Consider the following 23,866-nt stretch of genomic DNA (forward strand, 5'->3'; position numbering starts at 1 on the left):
CAAAAGCCAGTCGCAGACAGACTCAGATGGTCTGGGCGTTACAGACAGAGCGAACAAGAGAGGTCGAGAGATAGAGACAGAGAGAGAAAGACAGAAGCATTTAGTTAAGGCAGAGACCTTCTCAAAAGTTTCCGTTGCCTTTTGGATTTTCTCTTGTGCTTAAAGTACAGGAAAATAACATTTTCATGGCACTTTTTAGCACTCTATTTTCTTACTTAAGTCATACATAAATGAGGGAAAATTATTAAATTCACAGAAACTTATTACGAGCAATAAATTTACTTTAAGGCAAACATATGATAAAATTAAATTAAAATTAAATTAATATGATAAAATTAAATTATTCCAGAGCACAAATCAAAAACAATTTGATAATAATTCAGCTTAGCTAAAGTTGATAAAAAAATTATTTATAATTTATGCAAATATTTAAAATTTTATGTTAGCTTTGCTGGTTCATTTTTCCAGTCACAAAAATCAACTGAAACTTGACAAAGTTTTGGCAGTCTGACAGACTTCAAATAAAACATGCTCAAGACTGTAACAAATTCACTTTCTTATAACATTATCTTTAAACTTTTCTAGCATTTGTTCATATTTCAAAAATTCCTCGTATATGTTTGCTTGTTGATTTTTTCGTGCACTGCCTGAGGGCCAAAAACGTCAAATATTTTTGTGTCTGGCTACGTTTTGATGATACAGTATTTGGTTTTTGTTTTTTTTTTTTTCGTTTTTGTTTGAGTTGGCCAAAAGGAAAAGGAAAGTGCGCTTTGTAAATCATATTTATCGCTGGATTTGCCGTCTGCTGATATTGTCAGCTGTTACGAATCCCAAGCAGCAACAATGGAAATTATTCCTCATCGGCCATTTCCTTTTTGGAAGGTTTTCGGTTAGTACATGGGGGCAAAGCCAAAAAAACAAAATTTATTATCACTAATATATGCGCGTTGCTGGCGCTGACACATTTATGACACATATGTGACCTGTTTGTCGTTGCATTTGCCACAATTGTTCTATTTGTTGTTGCCTATTTGGCGGCGCGAAGCCTTTGAGCCAGCCAGCATTTCAATTGTAATCGCATGGGCAAGCCCACACACTCGCAACATTTAGACTATAATAAATTCTAAAAATAAAGGCAAATGGCAAGCAATTTGTTGAATGATTTCATCAATTCATTTTAATACTGCAGCCATAGAAACGGCCGCAATCGTCAGGCCAGAGCAAAGTTCAACTCGGGAAGCAGCACTGCAGCCTGATTAATTGATTTATTATTGAAAAAAGCCCAAAGACAGACGGCGTCAGATGTTGGCGCCACCGGAGCAATCCCAAAGGCGTGCAATTTATCACGAAATTCGCCAATTAGCAGGCGTTCAACTCGTAACGAGAATTCGCGAATCTCTGGCACAATTAAGTCGTCGTCGTCGTCGTCGACCTCCTCCTCCTCCCCAGCGTCATCAACTGCATGGCTGGCTAATGAATGCTTCGCGGGCCGAGCAAATTGCAATTCGCTAAAATACGAGTAGACTGTAATCAAGGCAAGTATCAAGAGCCTTGACAATTTATTGTCATTGCAACTGTCAGCTCATAATGTGCAGCGTTTCAGTTATGTTAATTAGCTCAAGAAGCTTGCCGCTTCCAAGAGATTGCTCCACTTAAGTGACTGACTTACTCTATTTATATGTGTGAAAGCTACTTAACACACATTGCTATAGCTAGTCAAAGAAGTCAGTTTTCAAAGGAAAATTAAGTGCTTTTCAGAGACTAAGGAATAGTTAAGGGTGACATTTTTATGCTGTTGGACGTCAATTGAACTTTCGAATATTATATTTTTATCCACTATCTAATCTTGAGCAAATACTCGGTATAAATAAATTAAGGACTTAACTTATTCTACTGAAAGGCCTATCAGGCCTAGAGATGTTACGTGAGTTATTTACCTTACTATCTAGTATTAAATTATGAGTAAATACGAGAGCGTATATATCATAGAATATATATTAGTATAGTAAATAGTGCTTAGTGGCTAATAGGGGACAATGTAGTATAATTTCTAGTATTAGTAAAGTTTACAGTTTCTAGAGAGTGTTTAGTATCTAGTACCTAGTAATCAGTCTACAGTATCTAGTATCTAATATCTCGTATCTTGTATCTTGTATCTAGTATCTAGTATCTAGTATCTAGTATCTAGTATCTAGTATATAGTATCCAGTATCTAGTATCTAGTATCTAGTATCTAGTATCTAGTATCTAGTATCTAGTATCTAGTATCTAGTATCTAGTATCTAGTATCTAGTATCTAGTATCTAGTATCTAGTATCTAGTATCTAGTATCTAGTATCTAGTATCTAGTATCTAGTATCTACTTAATATTTAGCACTTACATTTCCCGTTAATTTGTAACAACTTTTCTCTCTTAAATTTGCAATGATACAAATAATAAAAAATACTAAAACCTACATACAACTAAATCTTTAAATGTTTTCCGCAGTTCTTTCGTCGCACAGTTAAATGACCTCAAAAGAATTACCTAAAGCAGCAATTTATGTATGCCGCTGCTGGGTATCTACAAATGGCATGACAGCAAGTTGAATGCACTCACAATAAACCCCATCGGCAATTGAGTGCGAGTTGAATAAACTTCAATTGTGTGAGACCAACTAAATAGCAGATAAGCAGCAAATGAGATATCCTTAACTCTGTGTCAATCGAGTTGAATGCACTCATTTACGCAGTCAACCAATTATAGTAAATTCAAAGATCTGGTAGAAGGCGTAGACGCATTCATATTTTACCACACGCCGAACTCCACACTCAATAAAAATCAAGCAATTAGAAAATCAGGATAGGCAGAGATAAAGACAAATGTCTCGAAGCCTCGAGCCATTAAGGCCAGCAGCTGTTCACTTAAATGCGACTCTAAATATACAGGAAAATAATGTTTATTGGCTAACATAGTTAACAACAACAAAAAAAAAAGTAACTTACTAAAGTTAGCTAGTTTATGTACAAAAGGCAAATCCATTTGAAGAGTCAGCTATAAACTCTGGACGATATTTCAGCCATTGCTGCGACTGCAATTCAAAAGCTTTCTCGCAAAGCCAGCGCAGTTGCAGCAACAACAATTCTATGTATGTGTGTGTGTGTGTGTGTGTGTGTTTGGGTGTGTATACTGGTATGTGTGTGTAGTGTCTAGTGTGCGTGTGTGCATGTATATATTCATGTTCGGTTGGGTTGCGCCTACCAACAGCCCTGCATATGGTTCAGCTGCTGTATAGCCCCGCATCCGATACGATTTTGCATATAATCCGGAAAATTGCTTTGCAGCACCCGCATCGTATTCCGTTTGTAATCGGGCACCGCATGAGTCACCAGCTGGCATGTTTGACTGCGATAGACGGGCTTGAAGTTGGCCTCGGCAAATGTGGAGTTTGTATCCCAACGATAGACCTCCGCGTCGCCCTCGTTGCGGAAGAATATGGCCGAGCCATTGTCCGTGCCAATAATGACCATGCGACTTGGCTTTTTGCCCAGATCTGCAATGTGGACTAATTAAAAACTGCTAGCAGTGAACATTGGCTGTAAGAACTCACCCAAAATGCGACCATCGGCCACACCGCTACGCAGGTACTCGGATTTCAGGGAGAAGAGCTTGGCTGTACTCAAATAGGTAAAGTAGAGCTCAGTGGAGCCGCAGTCGCGACGTATCAGCGCTATGTAGAGCACATCCCGGGAGCGACAGCCAGCGGATACAGCCTTGGGCAGCACCACACGAAAGCCGCGATCCGCTTGCAGATTATAGACGATTATCGCACGATTGGCCGCATCGCTCACATAGATAAAGCAGCCGCCATCGGGCGCATAGTCCACGACGAGATACTGCAGACGAGAGCTGCTGGACGTCAGGCCCTCCAGTGAGACAGTCTTCAGCACCTTGCCCGTCTTCACGGACATGGCCACCACTTTGGGCGCGCACTTGCGCACCGGCGTCTCCAAGGTGTTAACTATGCCCGTGTCCAGCACCCAGAGTACCTCGTTCTGGTCCACCACCAGATCGACAACAGACTGCAGAGCCTTGCAGTTGCCCTCCTCTTGCAGATCCCAGCAGGGATACGGCTTGAAGGTGGTCGAGCAGGTGCCCGGCTGGACATTGGTCTTCACCAGTGTCGCAGGCACCCCCTTGCGATAGCGCGGCAGTGCCAAATAGATGCTATCGCCAATCAGCTGGGCACGCGTCGCAATCACATTCTTGGCTATGTACTTGCCGGAGCTCTTGAAGAGCGACTTGGTGCTGGCACAGGGGAACTCAAACTGTCCGCCCGTCCACTGTATAGGCTGTGTGTCGGCGTGTGCGCGGTCCGGTGTCCACAGACCGTACTTGGTCTGCTGACCACGAGCGCTGTGCGAGGCCAAACAAATAACGAGGAGCAGCCCCAGCCAGTGGGCTAGATATGAACGCATGCTTTAACTTAGGGGCTTCTGGAGCTGACAATATATTGACTGAACTCTCAGCTTACACAAAGTCGTGTTTTATATAAGCCATCGAAGTAACCAGAAATGCGCGACGTGCTGCAAGCCAATTTCTCAGATTGCAAACAACTTTTTAGTGGAAGAACCTTGAAGGCCTGACACCAAAATAAAAAAAAGAGTCAAAAGAAACTATTCAAGAAGCAGCTGCTGCTGTGTCTGTGCGTCTGTGTGTGTGTCTCGTACAGTTGGCAGCCAATTGCATTAAAAATAATTGAAATACTTCACGCGCAGAAGCCACAGCAAAATCAGACAAAAGTATCTACACATGTGTGTTATGTAGAAGAGTTTGAATGCAGTTCACGCTGCGTTTAATGAATTGAGTCTTTCTGTGAATAATACACATACAGACTCCCACACACACTCGACTCACACAGTTGCCAAGCCAACTAAGTGCATCCTGATTGCCTGCCCATGTTGTGGTATAATTTTAGTAGATTTCCTAGAAATTGTTTGCCTTGGCAAATCAGCTAAATTGTGCTTGGCATATAACTAATGTATATATAATTTAAATTGCTGCAGATAACTCAATCAACACATGCCTGACTGCCTGCCAGCAAATATTATTAATAGAGTTAACTTATCATGTGATTGCTTTAACTACAGCAAATCCTCTAACACACGTCGCAGCTGCTGGCTTTCCCAAAAGAAAAAGCAAGAAAGGAAGACTAGAAATGGATGGGGAAATAGCTTTCAAGCAGCACGACAGACAACGCCCGAAGTGTTTGCAACAAACGCGACATGTTTGGCATGCCAAAATGTCAGGATATGCCCGCATATGTATTTCCCAGCAAATCCTCCCCCAATGCCAGCGTGATTTATCTGCACACTTTTCCACACACACACGCATTCTACCATTTAGGAGTATGGGCAAAAAATATTGATGACAAGCACTTCCGGGCCTTCCTGCTGTCGTGCCTTACATAATTTATGCAAACATTAGCTTACAGCCCGGAGAGATAAGCGACAACTGAGGCTGAGAACTGACCGTGAGTGAGTCCAGCTCTCACTTAGACACGGCAAAAATCTCAGCCCCTGGCTATTTACCCTCCGTTTATTTGAACAGTTTTTATTGCCGGCTTAACGAGGCGTATACGTCATGTGCAGAGCCACTTGCCCAACGGCCAATGGCCGACGACCAACGACAATCAACACACAGTCCACAATTTGGCCCATTTGATGTTTGTTTAAATAACTTCAATACAAACTCAATAAACGTCCAATTGAATACGCAAATAGCCTTAAATGTAATTTGATTTTTGTCTACCAATTTTGTTCCTGAATCTGTTTTTTAGCAGAGAGCAAGAGAAAACAAAACGTATAAAAAGTCAAATAAATATTGACTGTGGTCACGTTTGGCTTTGCTGCTCTGCTAAATGGGTCGTTAAACTAGCTGGACTCAGCAAATTTTGCTGCTTCTTTTCTCTTCTTGTGTTCCAAAATTTCACATAAATTATAATAACATTTCCACTTTCTGGCAACTGATTTGGCGATTGTGTTTATGCTGTTTTAGCTAGGGCATAAATGTGGATGTGGATGTGGATGTGGCTGTGGAAGTGGATGAAATCTGTGAGATAAAAAATATGTATATTAAATGGAAGATGAATGAAGGCGTGCATGCTTAATGAAACTTTAACTTTAAATAACTTTGTTACATAAAATGTAAAAAAATGCATTTATTAAAATTAAAATTGAATATGTTAAAAATTAAATTCCTATTTAAAAAATTTTAAACCAATATTAAATGATATTACAAAATTATTTTAAAATTAAAAAAATTAAATTAAACTACAAATAAAATTAAGTTCATTTAATGAATAAAATATTAAAGTATATTAAAAAACTAAAGTTAAATTTTAAGTGAAATGAAATTGAAATAAATAAAAAAAGAAAAGCAGAGATTCAGATATTCTAGAGAGTTTGCTGCACATTTTAGGGTATTTCAAGCGTTTGTTTTACAGTTTTATTTTCTTTTTTAGTATAATTTATGTGTCATGTTTCCATGTTTGCTTTTGCTTTGGCTTTCGCATTCGCTTTCTGTTTCTGTTTATGGCTCTGGTTGGCCGGCAAAGTTGTTTTTGTGTTAACGTTTGCTTAAAGTTTTCATTTATTTATTAAGCAAGCACAAACTCAATTTGTTGCATTGAACGATTTGCCATCAATTAAGCTTTTATTCATTGTTTTTAATTGATTTTGCTTTGCTTAAATATTGCACAAGAAATTTTACAGTTTTGTTGACTTGTCTGGAATTTTGTATATTTATATGCATTTATTTATTTTGGCAAGCTCAACCCAGAGCACATATGTTCTCATATATATATATAAATTACTTTTTTTTTGTGCTGTATTCATGTTTCGACGGCAGATCATATTTATATGACTTGCATTTTACAGTGCCAGAATTTTTGTTTAATTTGATGGCTTTTATTTATGAAAGCGCATAAATATTTATCTGCGGCTCGTGCAGCTCGACTGATGGCACAGAGCAGCAGAACGCCCACACACAGACCTTTTGCTACAGCTGCGTATTATAGATATATATCTTCAGATTACCATCAAAATATGGCAACTTATGACAGTTTGTTAAAAGGAATTTCACACAAATTCAATCTGCATGCCATTTCACGTTGTAAAGGCCAAAGACCGCAATCCGCATTCCACAAAAGGGTCAGCTTCCCCTTTTAAGCAGTTTAAATTTAGCTAGCATTTTAGGGAAACAGACTCTTGACCATAATTCACTGAGCTGGGTCTAAACAAAGCAACTGCTCTGCACAGCCAATACATTATGCAAGCACTTTATGAAAGAATGAAATAGGGAGAAAAATAAAGAGAGTTGTTTACGACCTGAAGCGCAGAGCCTTAGCCATTAAAGAAAAAAATATGAATCCAGGGGGCACCCGGATTTGAACCGGGGACCTCTCGATCTGCAGTCGAATGCTCTACCCCTGAGCTATACCCCCAGATGAAAAAAGTTAGCTCGGAGCTATTGTTATTGTTAAATTCAAAGATAAATTTCCTATCAAAATAGCAGCTCAAACTGTTTGCTTATCAAACTGCGGAGTTATCAGCTCGTTTTTTGTTTTTTTTTGTTTCTTTCTTTTGTTTGTTTTTTAATTTGAAGAGAAATACTTTAACAATATTAGTTATCTTAAAATTCAACAAGCTCAACAGCATGTTCTCGAGCGCGCTCGAACGGAGCTTGTTTTCTAACATGATTCAGTCACGCAGAGACAAAAAAAAAAACAAACTTAAAGTTAGTGAAAACACTTCAATGTGCAGAGCAAAGTTTTAGGCAAGTTTTTGGTTTTTTTTTTTGGGTCAGTAGTGTCGATAGTCTTCGGCCCGGAAGGACTGAACTGTGCTGAGCTTGTTTATTAAACTTGACGCTGCATCTGAAATACATGAAATAGTAGCACTTGTGCAACGATTAATAGTTGGCTTGCTGCAAATTGCATACGCGCTGTCAAACGTTTCTCTCTTCCGCAATGCGATTTTTTATGGCTCAGCGGAGGGGGTGGCGGGTGCTAACATGGCTGCTCGTTGCTTCCGTTGTGTCGCACAAAATGGCGTGAGACAGACGTGCTGTGGCTGGCCAGCACTGCAGCTGTAGGTGTGCGTGTGTGTGTGTGTGTGTGTGTGTTAGCTGGTCAGACACATGTTTCCTCATGTTGAGCAGACGACCTTGCACCAGGGCAGACGCGTCTAAAACACACGCGCTAAATGTCACAATCCAAGCGTCTGCTTTCATATATAAATATAAATGCGCCAAGCGCCGCAATAGTTTTATATAATCAAAAGCAGACGCAGACCAACCAGTTGCAAGTGCCCAACAATCTAGGGAACAGCAAAAGTTATTTCTGTACGAAACAAAAATGACTGCGATGCTGTCTTTGCCGCTGCTTCTCTCGCTGATAGCTGTCAGCTGTGCAGCCTACAGCTCCTCGCTGGACGAGTCGCCAAATAGCTCGAATGGCAATTCCATTGGCATCAGCAAGTGCAACAAGAACCCGCTGACGGAGCTCACCTTTCAGCTGAGCGGCAGCAATTTGCATTGGCCCTGCGACTCCACCAAGAATATCTATGTGCAATCGGGTCGCTATGTGCCACGCAATGTGATTGTAACGCGTGCGCAGCTGCAGCGCGATTCGGCATTTGTGGCACTGCCACGCTACAAGCAGGGCGTACCTTTCACACTGGGCAAGGTGAATCTGAAGAAGGGCGAGTGCCTGGCCAAAATAGCGCCGTATCCCTGCTGGGCCATACAGGAGGAGGGCAATTGCCAGGCGCTGCAATCCGTTGTGGACGTAGCCGTGGATCAAAATGTGAGTGGTCTTTAAATATGCTATGCCTCGATGGTGCATGCAAACATATACAAACATAACTACACTCATACACACACACACACACACACATACATATGCACTAACAATCCAATTTAGCTGGAAAAAGCAATTTGTTGCTTTAAAATCGAAAAACTTACTATGCAGCTTTTTTTTGTGCAGCTTCCAGTTGTGTAATATAAATATATATATATATGATATATATATATATTCATTATGCAACTGAAATGGCTTTTTTAATCAAATAAATTGTGTGACCCGACGCAATCGCTTTTAAATGCTGTAATATTCCGCAGCCAATATCAAAAATGGCTCAAACGTAGCTCAAGGCTTTACGATTCCAATGAACTCCATAAAATTAGCTGATATTTGAAACCATTTCAATTTGATAGCAATTTCAATTAGATAAAATTTCTGTCGAACTGTGAATTGTTTATCAACTGAATTTTAGCCCCGCAAATTTTTAGAAATTTAAAAATAGTTTTTAGTTGTTAATTCTTACATTTGTTAGTTCATTTCCAAGCCTTGATCTCTAATTTATATTATTCAAAATATTATTTCATTTCAATTTCAATGCAAACATTTTGCGTTGTATTTAAACAAAAGTCGTTTCAGCAATAACAACAATCAAGTTTACAATTTATATATCTATATATATGCATGTACAATTGGCACGCGAATTTGATTATTTGCAGTTCAGCAATTGCAACACAATTTAAATGCATTGTTTTTTTTCATTTATTATTGCTCTTTATTATTTTTGCTGATGCGCATAAAAAATTGAAAATTCCAGCCATGCCGCAAATGCAATTGAAAAATATTTTAAATAGCTTCAAATGAATTATTTTTGATAGGGCTTGCTGTGGGTCTTGGATGTGGGCATTGTGAACACTCTGGAGCAACCCATACGTCGCTGCAGTCCCAAAATCGTGGCCATCAACACAGCCAACAATAAAGTGGTGAAAAGCATTGACCTCAGCGATCTCGTGACCTCCGAGAGCCGTTTGCAGTTCATTGTCGTCGACTACTCCAAGGATAACAAGCCTTTTGTGTGAGTCTTTAAGTGAAATTCTTAAACCCAATTGAAAGTGAAACAAGTGAATCGAAATCTTATCAATGTGGTTTCTAGATAAGCACCCAAGCGATTTGTGATTTGTGACAATTGGTAAAAATTTTCAATTTGAAATCTTTCCTCTCTTTCTTGCAGCTATGTCGCAGATGCTGGAGCTCGTAGCATTCTAGTCTATGATATTACGGGGAGCAAATCGTATCGCATTGTCTTGCCCCGGGCCACAGCTCCGACGAGCGATGTACTCTATGTAGCCTTGACTTCCAAGCCCGACGGCACTTCGACGCTGTTCTTTAGCTACCTGAGCTCTTCGCGCCTCTATTCGATCAAGGGCGAGTATTTGCGTGTGGGTCAGGGTGCCGGCTCCATTATCGATGTGGGTCCGAAACCCTATGGCAAGCAGGCAGTGCTATTGGGCACCGATGGTGGCACCTCGCTCTTCTTCCGCTACAAGGGCGAGAATGACATTTATCTGTGGGACTCGGAGACCTGCTTTAAGGCCTCCAATTTGCAGGAGGTGCAACGTGGCGGCGATTGCCGTCTGTCGACTCAAGTGCTGCCGGGCCATAAGCGTTTCATGTGGGCGCTCGAGAGCAACTTCCATGATTTCATCTCCGATCGCACTGGCTGCAATGGCGCCTCCATTGTGCTGCATCCCGTTGTGCGCGAGTGTGACGATTGATTGAAGTCTCTGCCTCATTTTATTAGTCATATAAGTTTTGTTATTTTTTATAAATAAAAAGTTTTGTAAAGCTTAACAGTTGCCCACAACACACGTAAATTTGCCCAAGTCAAAGACTTGGCCCTGCGTGCAGCTGAGTAGCTCCATGTCAGCACCCTTCGTCGGACAGTGATAAAAGCGATTGCAATCGGTCAAATCAGCCGCCAATCCTACACGTTGACATTTCTCAGTCTTGGGCTGCGTATTGTCTTCCGTCACTGCTGGCGGCTTTCCGTGGCGACACATGAGTAAATGGGCATCAAAGTAACTGCCCGCTGGACAAGTTTCCACTTGGAGCTGTCCATTTAAGCAGTAGTTGTACTCATATACTGATTCCGACGGATAAATCATGCCATTGCGGCATTCTGCAGAGTTGCCTTTGGCAGCCAGAACAAGCAGCAGCAGTGGCAATAACTTGGAATTCATTTCGAAGACTGTTGCTGCTGACTAGCTATAGCAGCAGCTTAAATAATATTCGATAAGTAAAGCTACGAAAGTAATTAAAAGATTTGATAAGATAAGGCCTCGTAGAAATTTGCTCCTGTTTGCTGTATAAATTTGCAATTTTTTTATTGTTAAAGCTGATTATATATGCTCTGGCTCACAGACAGCGCTGATGCCATCAAAGATGGAACCCTTGGGGCACTCGTAGCTCATAAGTTGGCCATTTTGGCACAGGAGATAACCATGTTTCGTTTCAGCGGCATAGAGCTTAGATTCCTCGCAAGTCTCTTGCTCCTTGCGGCAAGTGTTGCGACTCGGATCGTAGACGGATCCCGCTGGGCATCTTTGGTAGATCAACTGGCCATTGGCACACACATTGAAGCCATATTTCGTTTCTGCGGCATAAAAATTGCCCTCTTCACAGGTCTTTGACTCCTTCAGGCAAATACCTGTGACCGGATCGAAATAGTGGTCGACGGCACAACTTTGATAGACTCTCTGACCATCGACGCAGTAGAAGTAGCCCTCAGCCGTATCCGCGGGGTAGACAACGCCCTCCTCGCAGTCGGCCAACAGCTTAGCAGGCTCGGTTTGCTTGAGCTTGGCATCTGAGACGCAGCTGTGGTTATTAAAGCTGTAGCCGTCGCTGCACTTCATCATCAGTGGGTAGAAGACATCCTGAGTGCCGACCTTGTCCTTCTGGCAGATATAGTAGTAGCTCTTGTGGGCAGCCCAGGCGCCTGTCTGACCGACATAGTTGCAGGTGTATTGTTTCTCCGAGCACAGCTCGCTCTCCCGTGGCAAGCTGCAGCTGTTGGTGAGCAGGGAGTAGGCAGCACCATTGGTGCATTGACGTGGCGTGTCCACGTTCTGTTCACTGCACTCGTGATAGCTGCGGCAATCGTACGGATCCGGAAATATGCCCGGCTGTTGGCAGTAGAATTTGCCGCGCACAGGCACCTGACATTTCGGCTGCCAGGTGCAGCCGATGGAGCCCTCATCGTTGCAAAAGAAGCCGCGCTCCGACTGGCAGGTTGTCATAGACACCGTTTGCCACTGCCCATCCACATGCGAGCAGAAGCCCAGCGTGGAGCAGTCCACGCATACAAAGCCAGCCAGGCGTATCTCCTGGCAAGGATTTGTCACCAGCTCAGCGGAATCAATTACCTTGCTACTGCCCTGGCAGCCCACCAAGTACCCAAGCAGAGGAAGCAACCACTTAATCAGATTCATTTTAAAGACTGTTGACTGAAAATGCTGCCAGCAGCTGCTTAAATAGACTGAGATAAGTATTCGTGGTAAATGTCAAAGGCATAATTAAAAGATAATAGTTAATGATGCTTCATTAAAGACCAAAAGAGAACAGAGTTTTGAAAAAGCAATTAGATAGTATTTAAAGTTTAGCAAGCGCCCAGCACGCAGGCTGACTGCTCCTTTCGGTAGTAGGTGCCGGCGGGACACTCCAAGTGGCGCATTGTCCCATTCAGGGCGGAGCAATAGTAGTACTTGCGACAGTTGTCCGTGTCGGGCATAAGACCGACGTGTGTGCATTTAGCTGGCAGCACACTGAAGCTGTCATCGTTGGGATCCACAAGGTCTGGCAGGCCAGGTGAGGGCATGGGGTAGCCCGGGTTACCTTGACGACAAACGAAATCCGCAAAGATCTCACCATCGTTGCAGCGATGCAGCGAGGGATAAATGACAACTGTATCGTTTAGATTTTGATTCACCGTCGACTTGCACACGTAAAATATGTTGGGATTACTGGGCCAGGCAGCCACATAGCCCACCCTGGGGCATTCGTATTGCGGTTGAGTGCATACCTTGCTGTCCAGCGTCATCGAGCATTGGCCGGTGTGAGCATCGAAGGCTTTGTCATTGCCACAGTCGACAGCAGCTGCTACCAGAGTGGCGCCCACAAAGTAGCACATATGATACTTCTGACAGTCGTAGGGATCCGGGAAGATGCCCTGCGAGGTGCATTGAAAGTTGCCCACAATGCCAAAGGGATGGCAGGGACCCGTCGCATTCGAACACGTACCCAGTCGCATATTACAATAGAAGCCGTTGGCCACATCACAGGATTCGACGGGAATATTAACCCAACCATTCGAATGCTGTACGCAAGTTGCGAGCAGTTCACACGACTCACAAATCGGTCCGGGTGTCTGTCGCCCTTCACAATTGCTTGTTTCCCTGGGCTGCACGATGCGCGTAGTAACCGTGGCAGCACTCATCAAATTGATGACGTAGAGCAGTAGCTATTTCACAGAGAGAAAGAGACCGAGAGATAAGTATACTCCACATCATTTACAGATTATTCATTTTGCTAACTAACCATGCTAAAATATAGCTTATTACAGGACATGTTGTTTGAGTAAAGATCACTGTTAGTTTGAGCACGTCTAATTGCAGCAAAGTACTTAAATTGTCTGATTTGTTAGCGTAGCTGGGAACTACAAAAGCACTTTGACTCACAACCCAAATATAGCAGACGCACAAAGGTAAAAGATATCTTCAATTGTGGCATTGGGCTCGAGAGCCCATCTTTATATCAATACGCGTGTTCTATATTTGCGGGTATGTGTGTGTATGTCTGTGCATGTATATAATGTCTTGCGAAAGTTTCGAGTTGGGCAAAGTGAAAAACGTAACTTACAACAAACAGCGATTACAAAAACGAATTGAATAGAATGGAATGTTTTGCTGATGAGTAAATGGGCTTCTATTGACACAGAAAACATTGTGGTAAACTCTTTGCTTAGAAATTGCTTTTGTTTATATGACCTTTACCAGTTTCTCTATATACGCATAAAGCACTTAGCGAGTGTTTGCACAATTTAAATATTTGCATGGATTGTTTAGTTTTGAATTGCAACTGGCAGTTAAATTTAAATATTAAAAAATACTGAGCGCGCAACCAAGTCGATAACCGTCAAAAGTGTTTCGTTACTATCGACATTGATACCATACACAAATTTGTTTGGTATTTTTGTTATCGAAAATAGCATCCAAATTAAAATCTAGCAGAATCCAGCTGTGCTCTGCACAGGCACACCGACACATACAACTCACTTCAATTATCATTTGTATTATTTTAACAATTTCTAATGGATTTCGTACACGAAGCTGTTGCACTTGGAGTGGACATACTTATCCTAGGCCTCTGTGTACGCGAATATGTAAATTACAAGACAACCGCGAGAGTGCTGAAGGTTAGAGGAGCAATTCTAGTTAACTGAATGCATAATCATAATCAACAATTCTGTACACCCGCAGGAAGCACCGCAATATAATATTGATGGCGAGCTTAAAAATATTGTATCGCGGCAACGGGATAAGAAGATCCCGTATGCTGTCATACGAGGCACAGTTGCCCCGATTGGTGTGCCACTCCGCAGCTCGTTTGTGCCTAGCGTGAGCGGCGTACTCCAAATCGTAAAGCTTCATGAGCATCGCGTTATGCGTGCCTTTGCCGGCTTCTGGGCAGAACAGAGAAAAATGCTGCATGAGAGCATCAACGAGATGCCCTTTGAGCTACGCAATCAATCGCACGGCGTAGAAATTATAGATGCGATGAGTGCAGCTGTATTGGACGTGGATGTTGTCTACGATAACTATGAATCGACATCGCTGTCGTTTTTTGATCACATATTTGGCTTCTTTACGGGTGTAAGGCAGAAGGGATTGCAAACAACTGAACAAGTACTACGTGATGGCAGCTTTTTGACCGCCATTGGCGAACTGGAAATGGATGGAGAAACTTTGCGCATGCAGCCATCTAAACAGGGCCCGCTATTCCTTACAACGGCCACAAAATCAACACTCATCAAACGTTTCGAGGACGCCAAGTCCTCCATGCTGTAAGACAGCTTAATGTGACCTTCAAAGCTCCTTCTCAACTATCTATTCTCTTGCAGCTTTAAGATTGTATTGTGCAGCAGCATATCCATGGTCTTGCTGGGTCTTATCGTGCGGAAAATGTATCGTAAAAAGAAACAAGAACACGAGGAAGCCAAAATTCGTAAGCGCCTAGAGGTGGAGCGTCGGGAGCGGCGAGCACGCAACAGGCCGCACACCTTGACCCAAGACCAGCTGTGCGTTGTATGCTCCACCAATCCCAAAGAAGTAGGCTGGTTGAAGCTCTAGTCTATAATCCGCATCTCTAATGACACGTCTGCTTTTGCTCTTCCAGATCATTTTGTTGCCCTGCGGACATGTGTGCCTGTGTGAGGATTGCGCCCAAAAAATCGACATTACTTGCCCCGTTTGCCGCAGCAAAATCGACTCAAAGGCGGCTGCATTTATTGCCTAATTGAGTGGATTTCAGTCGTTAGATCAACTGTACCTGTCTCATAAGTATTTGTTACTTGAGCTCTAATTAGTGTGCAGTTTACATTATTGATAAAATTCGTTTCAAGTGTTGAACATCAAGTAGTAATTGTGGGGAATCTTCCTATGCACTCTCTGGATGCATAATGCTTATATACTCATATTGATGCTTCAATAGCTTCAGAAAGACTTGGTACTTTCGATTGTGCAGTTCCTGCGTGCTGGAATTAGGTCTTATCACTTGCCCATGGCCGGACATGGCTTTTGAGGCGGTCTACAATAACACTTTCGAGTTTAGTTGATATTCTCAGTTGAGATGTAGCTCTGTACACAATACACACCTCCAAGTTATTATACTGACCATAGGCAGCAGCGCCTAAGGCGGCTGCGCCTACCAATACCATTTCCTCCTCGTAGGGAACCACAGCAGGCAGATTGCAAATATCCGAGTGGCACTGTATGTAGAGTGGATTCTTGGACAATCCTCCGCAAAAGAGTAGCGATTTGAATAAAGGCCGACCGTGTTGGTAAAGACGTTCAATAATGTGCCGTGTGCCATACTATCGAACATATCAAGTATAAATAAATACATAAAAAACAGAAATATATTCACATTGACTTACAGCAAGAGCCTGAACGAATGCCAAGTACTTGATGGCCAGCGAGTCGATACCACGCGTCATATCCAGTCCAGTCATCTAAGCGAATAAGGACTGGTTTATAAACAATATAATATATAACAAACATATTACTATGCCGCGCAGCGTCGGATCTGCTATGGGCGAACGATTGCCATGTAGATCCGGCCAGACATGCACGTCCTCCGTTAGGTAGGCTATATCGGGGAGGTTCCGAGAGGCGGCTAGCTTTGGTAATATCTGGTTAAGATGCTGATAAATATATCTTAAATGAAACGTACACTTATAAATTGGAACTACAAATATGATTAAGTATTCACTGACTTATCTCCGCCTAACTTCTCCTTAAGCCCAACATAGCACTCATGCGTCTTGAGCAAATGATCCAGTAGATGGCCTGCAATCGATTGGCCACCCTCGTTCAGATGATAGCCAGGTATAACGGCATTTTTGTATGGACCCCAAATGCCTTTGGCAAAGCAAATGTGTTTAGTCAAGCTCATATGGCAGGTAGATGTGCCTGCAATTATAGCCAATCTAGTCTGCATATCCGTAGGGATATCTTCTGCTTGGCAACCAAGCATGCCCAATGTGCCGGCATGTGCATCTATTAGGGACGTACTGACCACAGTGCCCGGTGTAAGGCCCAGTTCTGCGGCAGCCATCTTCGTTAAGCCCGAGCCCACATGCTTGCCAGGTGGCTCCAACTTGCTGCCAATAATTGAAAAATGTGAATTCACCAGCTCCATGAGACCGATGTCACGTAAGAATTCGGCGTTCCAGCTATTCGCCCCGATATCGTAGTTCCATTTACAGACCGCAGAGCACAGAGAGCGAGTATCAGAACCTGTTGCACGCCAAGTGAGAAAGTCGGGGAGGTCGAATGCCCGCCATATATTGTTATATGATTCCGGTAGATAACGTTTGAGCCAGAGCAGCTTGGGTATCTGCATTTCGAGAGATACCTTGCCTCCCACATATTTAAGTACAGGATGCTGGGTTGCATTAATATAATCTGCCTCCTCAGAAGCCCGATGATCCATCCAAAGAATGACATTCTGAATATGTATTGCGGATTTGCTTACAGTCAACGGGTTCTGTTTAGAATCAATCAAAGCCAGAGAGCAGGTTGCATCGAAACCGATGCCCTTCACTTGTGTCCTATTGATACTACTGGTGACATGCTGAAAATTAGCTCTAGGTTAATCTAATCTAAAACGATCTCCGGGTTATCATGTAACTGTGTATTACCTTGACGACCTTACAGACTGCACGCCAAATATCATCGGTCGATTGCTCAAAGATGTCCGGCTCTGGTGTCCACGTTTTGATCTTTTCTACTGCCTGGTGCTCCACTTGACCTTTGACGTTGACCAGCGCTGCTCGCGCACTGCCCGTGCCCACGTCTACGCCTACAAAGTATACTGCGGTATTCATAATACAGTATTTTCGTCTACTGTAACAGCGTAAAAATATTATTAAAGCCAGCTCGTTGAATGCCTAGCACAAACTGATAAGTATTTCGAGAGGTGATACTGCTACCGTTATCGGTTATATTAGATCTCTCCGGAAAGGTAGTGGTGAATATTGTTTGTTCTGAGTCTAAGGCCTAGACTAATGTATAGTTCTGTCTAACTCCCACTTTTAGAAAATAAATAAACAGTCCAGTAAACAGTCCGTTTCATAATCATATTAATTAATATTATATTTACAGAAAGCTAACTGAAATTTAAGCCATACCTTTATATTACCAAACACATTTACTAATAATAAATCTAACGTTACGCCTACTTACTAAAACTTCCAGCAGCTACGAGCGTTGCTTGCATACTAAAAAACTTCTCTCCAACTACGGCTTCTCTGATGCATGTATTTAAATATTTAAATTGTAAGAAATCTCGCGCGCACGCTCTTTCCCTCTTTCTTTTGCTCTCTCCCACTCATTTGTCAGACAACTGCAGCAATTGCTCTCGTTATACAAGGTCGCTTTAATTTCACGATCAATGTTTTTCTATCACGACTAATCGGTAACTGTGCCCATCACAAGCACGCTATCACGCTTTTCAGCAATCTGGCAACGCTGCGCGGCAACGCTCGTGTTTGTTTACGATGGTTCGCATTAAAAATCGGTAAGCTAATTAAATAAATGCCTTTATTTATGACACACAGTTAATTATATATCCAACGTTGTGGACTATCAGCTATATAGCCGTACAGATTGTACCATATGCACCGGTAAACACCCTACGCCTCAACGACCACACACTGTCCAAGTGCTTGCTGCAAAATGTGGAGAAATATTATGGAGTTTACGGATTGGGTATATTGGAGCATGGTTTCCGTGTGAAATACTGCAATGAGCGCACCAAAATTGCAATTATACGTTGCCTGCATCGTGGACATCGCTATGTGTCAAGCATATTGCCGTTGATAACGTTGGTAAATGTGATACTATATTAATTTTAATATGTATATATATATGTATATATATAAATATTGATTACAGATAGGCGATGTGCGTGCCAAGTTTCGAACCCTTTACGTGGGTGCTACCATTATACAGTGCAACAAGTTTATAATCAATCACCAGCGACAGTTTCTGGACCGCATGATGGGCCAAGTAGCATCCGCTAAGGAACGTCAGGATCTCTTCAAGCGCGTTATGGAGCTCGATATGGACAGGTAGCAAAGGCAACTTTCAAGTTATGTTCCAAAATGATTTATGTATACTTAAGAATAGTACATAGTTATCTTATAAAATATTGTTCCAATTTGACTAAAAGTTAAATTTAAAGTGAATTTCTTTTTTGGTAAACTCGGTTATTAGACTTCAATAAGGAATTTGCGACTTGACGAACGAGATAGTCTCGCACTGCATTGCTTAATCCTGTGCTCCAGGTCCGAGAAAGTCAATTTATTTTTCTTGCTATAGACATTCAGATAAATGCCCAGGACAACAATTAGTCCAGACCAGATATATCTGAAACGACAAACATGACATTTTATAGGAGACCAAATTGACGACGAATGACTCTACTTACTGCACTGTGAAGGGTTTGCTGAACAGCAGGAACGAGAATGCTATGGTCACTGCCTTGCGTGCAGTAGTCACCGTGGCGGCAATCGGAGCTCCACTGCTCCTAACCAAAGCCAACACAAATTGTATGCCCAGATAGCCGGAGAGACTAAATAGAAAGCCATAGCCAAAGGTTTCTAGGGGATGGGCCAAGCAAAAGGCGAAGCCACTAAAGAAGTTGCCGGTCAGCAACATGATCACAAACAGATAAACAAAGCCCAGTCCGTAGGAGTAGAAAACCACTTCGCTGCTGGATGCTTTATGCTCCCGCATCGCCTTCTCCTGGACATTGCCAATGGCTGCATCACACAACAGTGCGCCGGATATCATGGCAACGCCAAGAGGATTGAAATTGGGCGTCAGCTGCGAATCGGCCAGCGTAAACCAGGCCAAGCCAATGCACATGGCTGTCGCAGCAGCAAAGTCCAGAGGACCATAACGTTTGCCCTGTATAATGATGCTGCCAACTAGCACGGGGATTAGCTTGCAGCACTTAAAGATTACTTGAGTGGGATAGTTGAGATAGCCGAGACTCGAGTTCGATAGACCCATGGTGCCGAGCGTAAGTGCGGCGAGTACAAAATAAGTCTGTAAGGGTATGCAACGTGGCGCTGGCTGAACACTCCAAATTCTGCCGCCATTCGTTCGATAGGCCTCCAAGCGGCGCTCGACTAGGCCGAAGCCTATGTAGTAGGCAAACTGCACCAAGGTGAGAAACCATCCATATGGTTTGAAGCCCTCTACTGTAAATATCAGCTCCTGCAGATATCCGTAGATAATATAGAGTATGAAAACGCCGGCACAACTCAATAGAAATTGAGTTGTTCGATTGTAGTGAGTCAGGTCAAAGCAGAGAATGCGCAGTTCTGGTGTTGTCGACTTCGAAGGGGATGAGAGTTTTCGCTGTGACGTTGATGGTGAAACGGATACAGCCGTCTGCTGGCCTTTTCCATTGCTATTTATGTTGATAACGTCGTGTTCGCTGTTTGCTTGGCCCTCACCCACCATTGTGTAAGTGCAAGTGTGTGTGTGGTCAGCGACGTTCTGCTCGTGTGTGCGGGTTTATCACAGTTTCGGTATATACTATTTTATTTATTGCCACGCAAAACTATGAACTACATTGCATGGATTCTGCATTCCTCAATATTACATAATCACTGTTATGCATTGCGACTTTTGTAAATCATTAACTTTTAATAATATCAAGTACGGTTTTGTTTATTCTTTTACTTGCGAGCAGTCGATAAATAAAGGCTTTTAAAAATCGAAACGCGATATATATTTTGGGTATGGTGCTACCAGACTTACTTAAATATTGAAATATATGGTCATCCAAAATTGTGCAATTGGTCACACATAGATCAGTGTTGCCAGTTTAATGTTTTCAGTTAACTATCTGGCAACCCTACATTCTCTTAAAAACATCATTTCGTCATTTAGCAGCTCTCGCATTTTGTTTCATTTTAAAAATGGCAGACGTAGAAAAGGAGCCTGAGAAGACCATTGCTGAAGATTTGGTTGTTACCAAATACAAATTAGCTGGAGAAATTGTAAATAGTAAGTAAATAATGAAACATAATTAACAAATGAGCTGCAAAGTGAAAGTGAAATCTGAATTTTCTGCAATTTACTCGTCGGCCGCTACGTGTAGCCGACAACAATGGAGCTAACGAAGACGTCGGCGCTGACGCTGACGTCGCCGTTGCTTTAAGTAGCCACGCGGCGGTGTACGCGGGATATGTGAGAGCGTAACGTGCATAACCTCAAAGTTTTCAGGTGTTGAATTCTTTAGCTTAGTTGCTAGTTGTTGCTAAATTACATCTTTAAAACAATAAAAAGTTATCGAAACTGCTTTTTGAGCTTCAGTTTCATAAAAAACCAGAAAGGCCAATGTGAAATTGCAATGCTAATGAGAGATTCACAATGCCACTCGAGACGTGCCGAAACTCGTTTCACATGGAAATAACTCGACTATTTCTGTTTGATGTATTTAATTTTAGAAACACTGAAGACAGTGATTGAACTCTGTGTGGTGGACGCCTCTGTGAGGGAAATATGCACCAAGGGCGACAATCTGCTGACTGAAGAAACCGGCAAAGTAAGTTTCAAGTGGATATTTCCACTAAAAACCATCAACCAAACAGTCAAAACAAGTCCAATGATTAAAACTAACACAATTGAGGATCTCTTGCGTGTGCTCCGCTGTGGACTGGCAGCATGTGTGTGCGCCGCGTGTTTTGAAATTTTCATCCACGTGCGTTTTGAACGCAGTCTGTGGTCGGCGTGCATGCTCTGAGGCCCGAAGATTCATAGATTATGAGATCTGAGGACACAATTGGCAAGCAGCCAATTGTCAGTGTTAGCATGATAAATCGATTAACACGCTGTCATCTCTAGGTATACAAAAAGGAAAAGGAACTGAAGAAGGGTATCGCATTTCCGACATGTCTGTCGGTTAACAATTGTGTCTGTCACTTTTCGCCAGCTAAAAACGATGCCGACTACACGCTAAAGGCGGGCGATGTAGTCAAAATGTAAGTATTTAGGCTCACTCTTGTTATTACACATATAATTAATTTATCTTGTATATACAGCGATTTGGGTGCCCATATTGATGGCTTCATTGCTGTGGCTGCGCACACAATTGTCGTTGGTGCGGATCAGAAAATAAGCGGACGTCAAGCTGATGTCATCTTGGCTGCGTATTGGTCCGTCCAAGCGGCGTTGCGTCTGCTCAAGTCCGGTTCCAGCGTAAGTTTTTTTTTTTATCATTTTAGTTATGGTGCAAGAAACGGATTGTCTAGCGTATTAAACACAGCGTCAGCACATCTCAACACTTGCACAGAACATCAGCGACAATTGACGAATGCGCTGCCATCAGATCGATGGCTGGGCTAGTGTTGATTGCTCACACTCGCACATATATGTATATAGTAACCCTTTTGCTGCAGGCAACGGATTGGCTGCTGCCCAAAAAATATAAATGGCACAGTACAGCTCAACGTCTGCAAAGATCAATTGCGGCATTTTCGTGAACTGAACGAGTTTATACACAGAAATGTTCGGTCTTTACAATTGCACACAATTTATTTAAATTATATTTAGCTCATATGTTCGAAAAATCATATTTAGTATAGCTATTAGTTGTGAACCTAAACATGATCTGTCTTACATTTATTTTAGAATTACTCAATCACCGATGCCGTGCAACAAATCAGCGAGTCGTACAAGTGCAAGCCCATTGAGGGCATGCTTAGTCATGAGTTGAAGCAGTTCAAAATCGATGGTGAGAAGACGATCATACAGAATCCGAGTGAGGCGCAACGAAAGGAGCATGAGAAGTGCACCTTTGAGAAGCACGAGGTTTATGCCATTGATGTCATCGTCAGCAGCGGTGAAGGCGTGGTAAGCAATGTGTTCCCAAGGAACAGTTATCAGCTAATATTTGTTCAATGATTAAAAACACGCGCTTGAGGATTGGCTTTGCAAGGCGAAGGGGTTGATCATGTAAGTGCCTTGTGTGCTTGGCGAGTTGTGTTTTAACTACTTGGCACATGTCAGCTTTGAAGCTGCGGTATTGCTAGTCCGGAGATTGTAAGATTATGAGATCTGAGAACGCATTGAAATACATTGAATCTTGTTGATGTTTGGTTTCGCAGCTTTGCTAATATTAAGGTTTGTCTTTCAGGGTCGCGAGAAGGACACAAAGGTCTCAATTTACAAGAAGTCCGATGAGAACTACATGCTTAAGCTGAAGGCATCTCGTGCCCTACTCGCTGAGGTGAAAACCAAGTATGGCAATATGCCCTTCAACATCCGCAGCTTTGAAGAAGAGACTAAGGCGCGCATGGGCGTCGTCGAATGCGTCTCACACAAGATGATTGAGCCCTTCCAAGTGCTGTACGAGAAGCCTTGTAAGTTACTTTTAATGATTTATTTAATCCTGCAAAACTTAATTCCGGATTTGGTATAACTCTTGAGCTGCCAATTTCGGCCAGACATTTTGCTAGAACAAAGCTCCAAAGGCTTTGGTGTCTTCAGCCGTCGCCTCTTTTTATGGCCTCGGTCTGAACATGCCATTGCTACAAAAGTTTCAATATATTTTCCAATATTTATATTTTAAAAAGATATCCTCTAATTTTTTCGGTTTTTTCTTGCAGCTGAGATTGTAGCACAGTTCAAACACACGGTATTGCTCATGCCCAACGGCGTCAACCTGGTTACCGGCATACCGTTTAATGCCGACATCTACGTAAGCGAACACAGCATCGCGCAACCTAACCTGAAGGTAAGCAATACTTTTTGCTGATCGCGTATGACCAAAATTTTAAACTTTGTATAATTTATTTTTATTTAGGAGCTGGTCGAACAGCCCCTGGGACCGGTCAAGGGCAAGGGCAAAGGCAAGAAGGCAGCTGCTGGTGGTGCGGCGACAAAAGTGGAATCGGCGCCGGCCGTTGAGACCAAGGCATAAGCTCCTCACCCGGATACCATACAAAACATGCCCCCTTAAAGCAACAACAATGTGAACAATTGCGCTGCCTACTGCTGCCGCTCTATAAATTTTTACTATAGAATTCGTTGATTAGTAAACCAGAAAAATCATTTGACAACAACATAATACGTTTTCGTTCCAAGAACTTTAAATATTTCCACTATAAGAAAAAGAAAAAGATAAATAACCACTTGAAAGCTTATTGAGTTTTTCGAACCCGAAAAGCT

General features: G+C 42.4%; 9 protein-coding genes and 1 non-coding gene across 12 annotated transcripts; 4 read left to right on the plus strand and 6 right to left on the minus strand.

Moving 5' to 3' along the window:
* Positions 1 to 3,156: 3,156 nt before the first annotated feature.
* On the minus strand, positions 3,157 to 4,492 carry LOC111596611 (protein yellow). Its single transcript, XM_023310894.2, has 2 exons — positions 3,591 to 4,492; positions 3,157 to 3,533 (listed from the first exon to the last, which is right to left on the minus strand). Exons 1-2 carry the CDS (start codon positions 4,456 to 4,458, stop codon positions 3,238 to 3,240), a joined length of 1,164 nt encoding a protein of 387 aa, XP_023166662.1. The 5' UTR covers positions 4,459 to 4,492; the 3' UTR covers positions 3,157 to 3,237.
* Positions 4,493 to 7,412: 2,920 nt separating this feature from the next.
* Trnac-gca lies at positions 7,413 to 7,484 on the minus strand. The gene has a single exon. It is a non-coding gene; the product is annotated as a tRNA-Cys (tRNA).
* An 836-nt stretch (positions 7,485 to 8,320) lies between these two features.
* LOC111596612 (major royal jelly protein 1) lies at positions 8,321 to 10,623 on the plus strand. Its single transcript, XM_023310895.2, has 3 exons — positions 8,321 to 8,846; positions 9,719 to 9,915; positions 10,072 to 10,623. The coding sequence occupies exons 1-3, from the start codon at positions 8,397 to 8,399 to the stop codon at positions 10,613 to 10,615; spliced, it is 1,191 nt and encodes a 396-aa protein (XP_023166663.2). The 5' UTR covers positions 8,321 to 8,396; the 3' UTR covers positions 10,616 to 10,623.
* A 616-nt stretch (positions 10,624 to 11,239) lies between these two features.
* On the minus strand, positions 11,240 to 12,331 carry LOC111596607. Its single transcript, XM_023310888.2, has one exon. The coding sequence runs from the start codon at positions 12,329 to 12,331 to the stop codon at positions 11,240 to 11,242; it is 1,092 nt and encodes a 363-aa protein (XP_023166656.2).
* Positions 12,332 to 12,498: 167 nt separating this feature from the next.
* On the minus strand, positions 12,499 to 13,720 carry LOC111596617. Its single transcript, XM_023310904.2, has 2 exons — positions 13,437 to 13,720; positions 12,499 to 13,359 (listed from the first exon to the last, which is right to left on the minus strand). The coding sequence occupies exons 1-2, from the start codon at positions 13,464 to 13,466 to the stop codon at positions 12,499 to 12,501; spliced, it is 891 nt and encodes a 296-aa protein (XP_023166672.2). The 5' UTR covers positions 13,467 to 13,720.
* Positions 13,721 to 14,044: 324 nt separating this feature from the next.
* On the plus strand, positions 14,045 to 15,528 carry LOC111596616 (mitochondrial E3 ubiquitin protein ligase 1). Its single transcript, XM_023310903.2, has 4 exons — positions 14,045 to 14,313; positions 14,378 to 14,961; positions 15,019 to 15,226; positions 15,294 to 15,528. Exons 1-4 carry the CDS (start codon positions 14,209 to 14,211, stop codon positions 15,411 to 15,413), a joined length of 1,017 nt encoding a protein of 338 aa, XP_023166671.1. The 5' UTR covers positions 14,045 to 14,208; the 3' UTR covers positions 15,414 to 15,528.
* On the minus strand, positions 15,359 to 17,942 carry LOC111596615 (FGGY carbohydrate kinase domain-containing protein). Of its 3 annotated transcripts, none has more exons than XM_023310899.2 (7): positions 17,864 to 17,942; positions 17,320 to 17,524; positions 16,393 to 17,252; positions 16,183 to 16,333; positions 16,054 to 16,128; positions 15,772 to 15,990; positions 15,359 to 15,704 (listed from the first exon to the last, which is right to left on the minus strand). In XM_023310899.2, the coding sequence occupies exons 2-7, from the start codon at positions 17,503 to 17,505 to the stop codon at positions 15,555 to 15,557; spliced, it is 1,641 nt and encodes a 546-aa protein (XP_023166667.1). In that variant the 5' UTR covers positions 17,506 to 17,524; positions 17,864 to 17,942; the 3' UTR covers positions 15,359 to 15,554. The 3 variants fall into 3 exon arrangements, with proteins under 3 accessions (XP_023166667.1, XP_023166669.1, XP_023166668.1); XM_023310901.2 differs by having other exon boundaries at positions 17,320 to 17,521; positions 17,864 to 17,904; XM_023310900.2 differs by lacking the exon at positions 17,864 to 17,942 and adding an exon at positions 17,809 to 17,824.
* A 164-nt stretch (positions 17,943 to 18,106) lies between these two features.
* LOC111599540 lies at positions 18,107 to 18,862 on the plus strand. The gene is made up of 3 exons (XM_023315194.2): positions 18,107 to 18,197; positions 18,270 to 18,507; positions 18,575 to 18,862. Exons 1-3 carry the CDS (start codon positions 18,178 to 18,180, stop codon positions 18,752 to 18,754), a joined length of 438 nt encoding a protein of 145 aa, XP_023170962.1. The 5' UTR covers positions 18,107 to 18,177; the 3' UTR covers positions 18,755 to 18,862.
* Position 18,863: 1 nt separating this feature from the next.
* Positions 18,864 to 20,431, minus strand: LOC111599538 (adenosine 3'-phospho 5'-phosphosulfate transporter 2). Its single transcript, XM_023315192.2, has 2 exons — positions 19,110 to 20,431; positions 18,864 to 19,048 (listed from the first exon to the last, which is right to left on the minus strand). Exons 1-2 carry the CDS (start codon positions 20,150 to 20,152, stop codon positions 18,892 to 18,894), a joined length of 1,200 nt encoding a protein of 399 aa, XP_023170960.1. The 5' UTR covers positions 20,153 to 20,431; the 3' UTR covers positions 18,864 to 18,891.
* Positions 20,432 to 20,553: 122 nt separating this feature from the next.
* On the plus strand, positions 20,554 to 23,732 carry LOC111599539 (proliferation-associated protein 2G4). The gene is made up of 8 exons (XM_023315193.2): positions 20,554 to 20,701; positions 21,145 to 21,242; positions 21,542 to 21,678; positions 21,739 to 21,895; positions 22,328 to 22,549; positions 22,833 to 23,058; positions 23,305 to 23,432; positions 23,502 to 23,732. The coding sequence occupies exons 1-8, from the start codon at positions 20,614 to 20,616 to the stop codon at positions 23,616 to 23,618; spliced, it is 1,173 nt and encodes a 390-aa protein (XP_023170961.1). The 5' UTR covers positions 20,554 to 20,613; the 3' UTR covers positions 23,619 to 23,732.
* Positions 23,733 to 23,866: the final 134 nt, after the last annotated feature.

Source organism: Drosophila hydei, unplaced genomic scaffold (assembly GCF_003285905.1).
Source record: "Drosophila hydei strain 15085-1641.00,03,60 unplaced genomic scaffold, DhydRS2 tig00000001-arrow-pilon, whole genome shotgun sequence".
NCBI classification, from domain to species: Eukaryota; Metazoa; Arthropoda; class Insecta; order Diptera; family Drosophilidae; genus Drosophila; species Drosophila hydei.